The sequence below is a fragment of the Fukomys damarensis genome, unplaced genomic scaffold (genome assembly GCF_012274545.1).
Source record: "Fukomys damarensis isolate Sample0158 unplaced genomic scaffold, DMR_v1.0_HiC HiC_scaffold_32, whole genome shotgun sequence".
In the NCBI taxonomy this organism is placed as follows: domain Eukaryota; kingdom Metazoa; phylum Chordata; class Mammalia; order Rodentia; family Bathyergidae; genus Fukomys; species Fukomys damarensis.
The window spans coordinates 36,241,398-36,253,025 of record NW_022900944.1 but is presented as its reverse complement, the minus strand read 5'-3'; the positions used below and the strand labels follow the sequence as shown (position 1 = coordinate 36,253,025).

Below are 11,628 nucleotides of genomic sequence, written 5' to 3'. Positions count from 1 at the left end.
ACCAAAAAAAAAAAAAAGAAAAGAAAAGAGAAAAACTTCCATTTACTCACTAAACTCATGGGCTTAAGATAGTAGAGTATGTGGAAGGGATACACAATAATAAGCTCAATGTTTTGTTTCAAAGTTCCAAAAGTTTAGCAAGCTGGTGATTATTTGTTAAATCTCTCACAAATCAAAAAGAAATTATATATTGCAAAACAGCTGCAGGAGAGAGTAATGCTGGCAACAAACAGGTGTATTCAACATTTGAATTGGCTGGGGATTTGGCTCAGTGGTTCTGTCACCTGCCTCGCAAACATAAGGTCCCGAGTTTGATCCCTGGTACCCCCCTCAAAAAATTGAGTTATTTCCACTACTTTTTTTGGGGGGTACTGGGGATCAAACTCTGTATACTGCACTATCAAGGCACACAGCAGAACCACTGAGCTAAATCCCCAGCCTCTCCACTACTGCTTTAGTGTGACAAGACTACTGTAATCCATTTAAATCTGAATACTGCCATATGATAATTTCTCATTAAACCAGCCAACCAATGCACCAATACTAAAAACTACATCAGGGTTTAAACATGTATCAATTTCATAAAGCAGACAACATGCTTGTAATCTCAGCTACTCAGGAGTCTGAAGGTAGAAGAATCTTATATTTGGGCCCAGCCTTAACAATTTAGTGAGAGAGAACCTGTCTCAGAATAAAAAATTTAAAAAGGGCTGGGGATATAGCTCAGGTATAAAGCATTCCTAAATTTGACTCCCAGCACTGCAACAACAAAATGCTAATCTTCAGGTCTCATTACATAGTTCAGGCCGGCCTTAAACTCACAGATGGTAACCCTCCTGCCTCAGCCTCCTAAGTGCTGGGATTACTTTTAACATAATGTTCCCTAGGTTTATCCATGTTGATACATTGTATCCCATAAAATACACAATGTATTAAAACTTTAAAGAGAGAATATGCTAGGGCTATGGAAAAAATGCTAATCTTCTTTAGGCAAACCATATTTTGTCTTGCTAAAATAATTTATGCAAAACAGTTCAAATGACTACAAATGTCACTTTACTCATATCAGGACATCTAAAAGGTTGTTTCTAAATTATCACATTTCATTACATCTAATGTACCATTTTTTATGCACCACCCTACCATATAACAAAAAGTATAGCTGGGTGTGGTGGCACATGCCTGTAATCTCAGCTACTCAGGAGCTGAAGCAGGACCAAGGCCAGCCTGAATAACTGGTGAGATCCTCTCTCAAATTATTTTTAAAAGAAAAAAGAAATAAAATAATATGACTGGCTTTGGGCCCTGATTCCCAGGAGGCAGACTCTTAATCCTTAGTAACAAAAGTGTCTTGCTTTTCCACAGGAACCATGAGTCACCCCTGAATTAATGTTAGTGAAGGTGACTCAGGATGAAGGCTGATCACTAGAAAGACCAACCAAAGACTGGAGGGTTGGAGCTTTGATCCACTCTAGGTGAAGATGAGAAGGCTAAAGGCTTAATTCAGTCACACAGCCAATGATTCAACTGGTCATGCATTTGTAATAAACCTCTGGTGTTAGCTGTAGCTCTCCAGAGCTTCCAGGATGGTGGCAGCCCAAGATTCCCTGGGGAGAAGGCATTGGAAGCACTCCAAACTTTGCCCTGTTTCTCTTCAGGTGGCTGGTTCTGATTATATCCTTTATATTAAAACTGTAATCACAGCACTTTCCTGAGCTTTGTGCATTTTTCCAGTGAATTACTGAACCTAAAAGGGTGATAAGAACTTCCAAATTTGTAGCCAGCTCTTAAGAAGTGTGGGAGGCCTGGGGAATCCTGAAGAGCTCCTGAAATCTAAAAGGTCAGTCTTATCTGGGACTATGTCCTTTAATTTGTGAAATCAGCACTAACCCAGGTGATCAGGGTCAGAAGTACACTGCAGTGTGGGCTGGGTAATTTAGCTCAATAGCACTGCGCCTGCCTCACAAGCTCAAGGCCCTGAGTTCGATCCCCAGTACTGCCAAAAATAGAAAAGAGGTACACTGCAGTAAATGAGATGGTGTCAGAATAACCATTAAGAAAGGAAAAAACAATTAAGCTATGGCTTAGCATCAACTGTTAAGAAACACACTGATTGCAGAAGTATTAAAATACAAAACAAAGCTTCAAAATAAATTTATATTCCAATTTAGAAACATATAATATCTCCTCCCTCTCCACTTCCTCTTCTTTTTCATTTTGTTCTGTTTTTTGAAACAGGTCTTGCCTTGTAACTCAGACTGGCCTTAAACTCTCATCCTCTTGCCTCGGCCTCCTGAGTCCTGGGATTACAGGCAGGCACCACCAGGCCTAGCCTAACACATTCTTTTCAAGTTTTAAAAAGTACAGAAATATGAAGCACAAAACTAGGCCTGGGCACACCTGTAATTTCAACTACTCAAGAGGCTAAGGAAGGAGGATCCAAAATTCCAGGCCAGGTGGGTAAGTTGGTGAAGCCCTGTCTCAAAATAAAAATTTTAAAAACAGCTGGGGATGTAAGTCAGTGCTCCTGGGGTTCAATTCCTAAATTAACCCCACCCTCACTACACCTTGAACACACCCATAGGTTCCTTTTCCCTTCCTTATCAGTAATCAGTTGGGTATGCATCTTGAAACAGAAATTTTCATTTCATTTCAAAATACTGTATGATGTCAGGGCTGGGGATGTAGCTCAGTGGGAGAGTACTTGCCTAGATTAATTTTTAAAAATGTATTACAATAGGAGCTGGGGATTTAGCTCAGTGCCTGCCGCAAAAGCACAAGGTTCCAAGTTTGAACCCCGGTACAAAAAGAAAACCAAAAAATTATTACAATAAAAAACACACTGCTATTAATCATGAGTGTCTTTAGTTATACTGTCATGGCTGCCTCAGGTTCCTGAGTTAATTCAAAAAATTTACCTTACATGACCATTTTGACTTTGCCTTATCCAGTGAAGTTGCACAGGGCCATATCTGGTGAATAAGATGGATGAGGACATACTGAAATGTCCTTTTATAAGCCTGCCTTTCCATTAAATGGCACTCAACAGCAGCATTTACCATATTTTTTCATCACACTTCATAGACACTCAGGAAAGATGACTACCAGAAGTGCTTCAGAAAGTGTCAAGAACAATGGGATGATAAGTGTGTTTGAAGCAAGGGAGAGAATTTTAGGGAGATTAATGGCAATGTGTCTTTTACTGTAATAGTTTTTAAAATTTAAACATTCACCATGGGGCCAGGGATTTAGCTCAGCAGTGCCACACCTGCCTGGCAAGTGCAAGAGCCCAAGTTTGATTCCTGGTACAGAAAAAAAAAATTTCACCATATACTATATTTCAATCACACTTCATGGGAGGGGATAAATTTTAATGAATTTCAAGAAGTTACCCAGCAAGTCAGTGATAGGTATTAGGACTCAGTAACCCATGTAGCTCAGTGTGAAGACCCTGGACTCCCAGTATCCCCCAAAAATAAATAAAATTTAAAAATCAGGACCCCAAATCTTGAGTTATCTTGTTATAAACATCCTATTAATTCTTAGCTTATCTTAAAATGGCTATCAAACACTTAGAAATCTTAGTCATTTTGATGACTAAGAATAAAAGTAGATATATGACCACGAGTCAAAGGGCAATCCACTTTATTACATATGATCTCGTTACAGCTTATTAGATGGAAGGCAATGATAACACTAAGTTTCACTGGTGAGTCATTTATCACTTGAACAGTTCAATGGAAAAAAGCAGAGCCAAAGAGTACAACATGAGAAGCAGCAGACTAGTAGGACTGCTCCTACGTCCCAACTGCAACCCTAACACTGGTCAGCTTCAGAAATGGTGTTTCAACCTGAACTCTCTGGGCCTATTATATACATTTATAAAACAAAGGGAGCCTTCTCAGTGATTCCCAACGGGAAGTTCTTTGTTTGGAGGCAGGACAATTCTTTGCCTTCTCACACACTGAAGCTTCTCTGTCCCCTACCCCATAAATGTTGGTAACTGTCCCCAGTAATTGTGACAATCAAAAGCTCTGGAACCACCCATAATTGGGGGTGGGGTGCTACTGTTGGGTTGAAGAGAGTTAGTTTCACTAGCAGATCATCTCTCTATAGTGTCCTCAAGTGTGAAAATTCTATAATTACAAACCATTCATTTATGTTCAAGTGACAAGTCCATAAATGAAAAAAAAAAGTAAAGAAAGAAGAAAGGAATGAATGATTTGGAAAAAAACAAAGATTTTAAGTGTCCCAGTTATCTATTTTAAGTCCCTAGCCTAGAGAATGTAAAGATTTTTGGGCAATAGTTTAGTCAGTATAATACTACTTTTAAGAGTTGAATGGGCCAGGGATTTAGTTCAGTGGTTCCACCACCTGCCTCGCAAGCGCAAGGTCCTGAGTTTGATCCCCAGTACCAAAAAAAAAAAAAAAAAAAGAGTTAAATGAGTTGAAACAACCTAAATAGGTTATATCTTTCAGCATTTGTGACTAGGAGTGCAGCTCAGTGATAAAGCACATGCTTTGTATACTGGAAGCCCTGGGTTTAATTCCCAGCAAAGATATAGACACAGACAGAGAAAAGGGAAATAACTAGCACTTTATTTCCTTGCTACTCAAAGTACAGTACAACACTCGGGAGCTTAATAAAAATACACAATCTCACACCCTGTCCTAGATCTACTGAATCAGAATCTGTGTATTAACAAGCTGCCCGAGTGGATGGTTTAAGTATTACTTTACAAATATTAATTCATTTATTTTTCATAACATGTGTAATTAATTTAATCCTGATGAAAACTCAACAATGTAAATAGTATAATCCATTTTACAGATTAGTAAACTGAGGCACAAGAAGTACTCGCACAGTAACTGTCAGTCCAGGATTTGAACATACAAACTCTCATTCTACAATTCAACCCCTAGACCATTACTGCATCTCTCTCAATTTTAAACAGTTTATACTGTTACCTATAACATGGAGCCAGGTATGATGGCTCACGCCTGTAATTCCAGCACTCTAGGAGGCTGAGGCAGAAGAACCACAAGTTTGAGGGCAGCCTAGGCAACTTGGAGACTTAGTGAGACCCTGTCTCAAAATAAAAAATAAAATGGACTAGGGATGTAACTCAGTGGTAGAGCACTCCTGGTTCAATCCACACTACTGGGGGGAAAAAAACTGGTATCTAATTTTTAATGATACAATTAAATTAAGATTATCTATTAAGTGAAGCAGGAGGATGTAAAATTGAATATATGGTATGAGACCAAATATGTAATTATTAAGAAGCGTACATGTGGTCAAAAAAATGATATGGAGGAAAAATGTTACTAATATAAGTTAACAAAATGAGATCTGCTGGGTACAATAGTGCCAGCATTAGAGAGGCTGAAGTAGAAGGATCAAGAGTTCAAGGCCAGCCTATACTACTACACAGTGAGATCATGTCTCAAAAAACAAAAAACAACAAAAAGCAAATGGGATTTGGTGTCAGAATGTGATAGTTTAAACTCCAGCTCTACCACTGCCTAGTTGATTACTATTAGTTGAGCTGCTTAACTCTCTTAAGCCTCACTTTCTACATCTAAAAGTGGGGACAGAAAGGGTGGGGTGGAGAGGAAGAAAGAAAGGGCAGGGAAAGGAAAAGGAAAGGAAGGGGAGGGGAGGGGACTTCAAACTGCACTGAGGCCCGTGAGTGGGTCATTAAATCAGTGTAGTGGGCATGGCAGGGAAGGGGAGGGGAGGGGAGGGGAGGGAAGGAGAGGGAAGGAAAGGAGGGAGAGTTTTTACTTCACGAGGTAAAGAACATAAAGCATAAGTACTGAATATTATTATTTGCCTTTATGCTTTTTTAGTTTCCAAAAGTTCTTCAATGAGCACATATCATACTTCAGTAATACCTTAGACTGCCAACCATCTTATAAAGGGTTATTTGAAGAAAATGCCTCCTTTTATTAGATAAGAATGAACTCAAGCAATTAACGCTGAGTAAGACATCTAAAGAAGATCTTGAAATGGGCATAATTAAGCAGTAAAACTCCGTAAGGAAAGCTGCTATGCCAGCTCCTCTCCTATAGGACCTGTACTCAGAAGTTCATCATCTTCCTTGAATGCTGGGCATTCCAACTTCCTGGTAGTATCTGCCTGAACTTGAGGAAGCTACAGGACGTCTCTCAATGCCTCAATCTTCCCCACTTGAAACAAACAATACTTCCTCCCCTGGAGTTACTGTAAGGATTTGATGAGAAAATGTGCATAAAGCTAGCTAAGCCCACTGACCAGAGGGCAAGCACTGAGAGTTAGCTGGACCCATCATCATCATTATCATCACCATTAGCTGAGTAAGTTCTACAGCTCTTACTCCGGGAATGAAAATATATCTATTCTTTCAAACTACAGTTCAACGGTGTTTTCACTATTTCCCAATTGATTATATCTTCAAAGAGCTGTTTCACTATAAGTTATCAAGAGAACAGAGGTAGAGAGAGACAAAATTTCCATTTTAAGTACAAGGTAGTTCATATAAGTAAATAAACTACATTACATTTGGATTCTTTACTAATCACACAACTAGTAGTACCAAACTCATTCCAGGAAGGTTTTCTCATTTCTAGTATCTTTGTGTACATAAACATAGCAAACAAATGAGTAAGTCACATGCATAAGTGAACTCAAACACTACCAGCTTTAATTTAGGTCAACACTTTCCACCTGATAAAATTAGATCAGCATCAGTGCTGAGATTTAGAAAAGCCTAAGGATCACCCAGTCTGATCCTTTAGTTGTATAAATAGATTTAGAAAATGTAGTTAAATAGTGAACAAAGAAAACATTCAAATGCTAATCTACTGTTTCAGGAATTATCCAAATCCTAAAAAGAATACATAGTAAACCTAGATTACATTTATAAATTACATCAGTTTTTAGCTTAGCTAAAGGTGTTACTATTATTACCACACTTTTAAAGTGGGAGCTTCCTCTCTCACTTTGAATAGTACTGAACCCATATCTCTGAACTCTGCTTCAAGATATTTCTTCCTGTAATCCTCTCTGGGCACTGAGGGAGGAGGATCCCAAACTGGAGCTCAGCATGGGCAATTCAGTGAGGCTTTGCCTCAAAACATAAAAGCCTGATACTTTTTTCTTTTCCCTTATTCCCCTTCCCCTACCCTTCCTATTTCACATTGTTAATTATCTCATTAGGATCTTGTGTACTATTATAGTTTTTCACACCAGAGAAACTATTCAGTATTTACACATGTGTGACTTATTTATTTCATTTAGGAGAAAAAAATATGAGAAAATGCAAAAATGGAAATAAAGTGTTTGTAAATGGGGAGGGGGGAGAGGGTGAAGGGAGGGCAGGGACAAGGGGAAAAAATGAGAACCAAGACCTGTCATGTAAAGGTACAAGATTCCAATGATGAATGTAACTGTACAGTATTACCTAAAATGTACCAATAAACTCAATAAAAAGAAAAAAAAACATAAAAGGCTGGCGTGTAGCTCATTGTAAAGGCTCTGTGTTCAACCCTCAGTACCACGGGGGGGGGAGAAAAAGACTTTATTGGAAGGTGTGTGGAGGACAGAAAAACAATGGTTAGAGGGTTTTGTGGGTTTTTGTTGTTTTCTGAAACAGATACAGGCTGGCCTCACACTATGTATAACCCAACCTAGTCTCAAACTCTTGTTCCTCCTGCCTCACCTCCTCAGTGCTTGGATTACAAGTTTGTGCCATCACAGCTGGTTAATGGTCAGGTATTTAAACAGCTCTGATTTGATGTCTAGTTCAAAGAACTAATAGTGAACTAATAGTGATTTCTTTCTTTAAAGTTAAAGGGTTCATATTTATAGTGTAAGACTACTATGAGGCTATTGTTCTTCACATTTATGAAAAAACTTTCAGACATTAATGGCTTTTAAATCTGTGGAAATACATTCAACTTCACTCATGAAAAGAATTAAAAGAACAAAACAGCAAAACTCTGATCAAATGTGTAAAAATTTAAGCCATTGGAGGTGGGAAGAGATTTCCCCTTGAAATGCTGACCTTACCTTCTCCAATTTAACAGTGCCTGAGGGTAAAAACTCAGGGGTAGACTCCTTGGCTAGCATGCTCAAAGCACTGGACTTATTCCCCGGGACCATAAATAAATAAATACTATCAACAATCATTTTTGTTAACAAGCATGTGTAAGATCATTTTGGGTCCATTTCTATATCTACATATAAAATTTAATACTAACACTTTGGAAAAAGGGGGAATGGGTATACATTCATATTTTAGATGGAAATATAAAAAAATATTTTTAAAGAAGAAACTGATAGCAACTATCAAAATCATAAATGATCATAACCTTTGATTCAGCAATTCCACTTAAAGAAGTTTACTCTGCGATAAACTCCCACATACAAGCATCGCTTACAGTACTAAAAACTGGTAACAATTTGAATGTCCGTAACAGGAGACAGGCTAAAATTATGGGAGATTCATAAAATGAAAACAGTATTATTGTAGCCAATAAATTATAACTATATAAATATTAATATGAAAGATCTCTAAGAAGTATTAAATATATATGCACAGACTATCCCCAGGATATATAAGATATTGTTAATAACAGTCTTCCTAAAAATTAAAGTCTTGGAGCCTGAGGAACAGGGGATAGAGAAAGTCTTGTCTTACTCTATATACTTAACACATTTCAATATCATCCTATTTACACTCTACAAAAAAATTAACTTTTAAAATACTTATAAAAACTCTCAAAAGTAAAAGATCTCTTAAATTTTCCTTCATGATAGTTTTAAAATGCGAGTATAAAGTCAGCATTCCACATGTTCACTTCAGCAGCACATACACTAAAATTGGAACGATAAAGGCAGCATTCCAAGGATAAATCTTTTTTCAGGCCTAATGACTCCAAAGTCAACATAAGCTCCAGCATGAGAAAAATCCTAACGTCACTGGGAGTGGTGGTAGATGCCTGAAGTCCCAGGACTACAGAGGCTAAAGCAAGAGAACTAAGAGTTTAGCCAGGCATGGTGGCACATACCTGTAATCCCAGCACTTGGGAAGCTGAGGCAAAAGGACTGCAAGTTCAAACTTAGCCTGGGCAGCTTAGAGACTTAGTTAGACCCTATCTCAAAATAAAAATATTAAAAATGGGCTGGAAATATAGCTTAGTGTGAATGCCCTGGGTTCAATCACCAATATTTCCTGCGGGGGAAAAAAACTAACATCCAGGTCTAGTGATACACACTTGTAATCCAGCACACTGGGAGGCTGAGGCAGGAAGATTACAGTTTGGTCAACAAAATGACTTAGTGAGAATCTATCTCAAAATAAAAGAATAAAAAGGGTTGGGGATGTAACTCAGTGCAAAGGCCCTGGATTGAATATACAAAAACAAAACAAAAAAAACCCCTAAAGTCTACTTCCAAGCAGAAACACATGTTACTTTTACTGCAATAAGATTAATGATGAAACTCAGACCACACCTGACCAGGTCTCCATGAAGCTGTAAATAAAGACTTTCTCTTCCCTCTCCGGTACATATTTCCGATGCTGGTGTCTCTACTGTGCAAAGGACGAGATGTAAGTCAGAGGAGGTGGAGGAAGAGGAAGAGGTGGAGGTGGTACTTGTAGTGGCAGTGGTTGTGTCAGCTCCATAAAGGTAAACACAGCCTCTCTTCACATCTTCTCTCAGCCAGTCTCTTTCTCGAGAACCAAACCTACTTCTCCTATTCAAACAATTTCTGCTCCCATTGCATCTCATATTTCTCTGAAAAATATCAACAAAAAGAAATCATTAGCTAGAACATTTGACTGAATTAGACATGTTCAGTCCTCACACCGCTTCTCTATTTCATATTCAGCAACTTTGCTCAAGTATCCCCTCTTCCTGTGGAACTGCTGCATCTGCCATGCTCCTCCTGTTTTGTTTTGTTTGTGGTACTGGGCCTTGAACCCAGGGCCTTCTAACCAACCTACAACCCAGCCATGTTTACATTTTGAAACTGTGTCTCACTAAGTCACTAAATGGCTGGGCCTGGGCCCCAATTCCCAATCCTTCCTCAGCCTCCCAGAGGGCTGAGGTCACAGGCATGCATGGCCAGCCTTGCCACATGCATTCTTAACGTAGATGACCTAACGTTCTTATCTGCAAGCTGTTCATGTCTCCACCGATCATCTTCTCTGGCCCTCTATTTTTCTGTTTTCAGAAATGTGTCAAAAATAACAAAACATGGGCCAGGGATTTAGCTCAGTGGTGCCACCGCCAGCCTCAAAAGCACAAGGTCCTGAGTTCGATCACTGATACCAAGAATCCCCAGTACTTAAAAATCTCCTCAGATCTTGTCCTATGACAATTCCATCCCAAGCTACTTAGGAGTGTGAGATAAGAGGATGGCACATTGGAGGCCAGCCTGGGTAATTTAGTGAGACTCTGTCTCAGAAATAAAAAATGAAGCCAGAAGTGGTGGCACAAACCTATAATCAATCCTAGCACTTGGGAGGCTGAGGCAGGAGATCGCCATGAGCTTAGCCAGCCTAAAGTGCATAGCAAGACACTACCTCAAGAAAACAAAACAAAATAAAATAAGGATTCAGTGATATAGTGCCTGCCTCACATGCACAAGGCCCTGAGTTCAAGAAGCAATCTATAAAAAAATAAATTTCTAAAGATGATAATGTGGAACGAAAAGTTAGCAAGCATATCCATATATAAAGAAAAAAATCAAGAGTGAAGATAGCCCTACAATTTAAATTTAGGATACCATAAACACACTGATCATTTTGCAGATCTTGGAGATTTGAGTCTAACTATTCAAAACTATATATATTATTGTATCTTAGAGGAGGATAAACCCATGCTATAAGTAGGAATGAGGCCTCATTTTCTCAAAGCTCAAAATCTTAGAATTAACCAAGGACCTTCAAGTGCTTATTTCATAAACACAAGATTCATCATAATTGTACCACTAAATAAATTTAATTAATGTGTGGTTAACCCCCGGTTAATTTTGAATATTCCTTATTTTTCAATCTTTGAAAAAGACTAAACTGTACCACCTGACCAATATTCTATATGATAGATGAATGTTTATAAAGGAAGATCTACATTCTGCATTCAGTAGAGAGACAAGACAAAGCAGATACTATTCCAGTTTAAAAAGAAAGAAAATAAACTCTCCAGCCAGGTGTGGTTTTGCACACCTATAATCCCAGTCGCTTCTCTAGAAGGGTGAGGCAAGAGGATCCAAGTTTCAGGCCAAACTTAGCTAGAGTTTATCCCAATCCCAGAAAAAAAAAGGAGGTGGGGTGAGGTACAGGAGAGCAGCTCAGAGGTACAGTGCTTGCATGGCATGTGTGAGGCCCTGGTTTCATTCCACAGTACCACAAAAACAAAACAACAAATATATATACAGTCGCTTCTCTAGAAGGGTGAGGCAAGAGGATCCAAGTTTCAGGCCAAACTTAGCTAGAGTTTATCCCAATCCCAGAAAAAAAAAGGAGGTGGGGTGAGGTACAGGAGAGCAGCTCAGAGGTACAGTGCTTGCATGGCATGTGTGAGGCCCTGGTTTCATTCCACAGTACCACAAAAACAAAACAACAAATATATATATAT

The 11,628-nt window shown here is 38.7% G+C and overlaps 1 protein-coding gene across 1 annotated transcript in view; it reads right to left on the bottom strand.

Moving 5' to 3' along the window:
- Phlpp2 (PH domain and leucine rich repeat protein phosphatase 2) overlaps nt 1-11,628 on the bottom strand; it is a 66,464-nt gene that overhangs the window by 51,811 nt on the left and 3,025 nt on the right. The window contains exon 2 of the mRNA XM_010644467.3: nt 9,500-9,783. Coding sequence (XP_010642769.1) covers nt 9,500-9,783 — 284 coding nt within the window. The remainder of the gene's footprint in view (nt 1-9,499; nt 9,784-11,628) is intronic.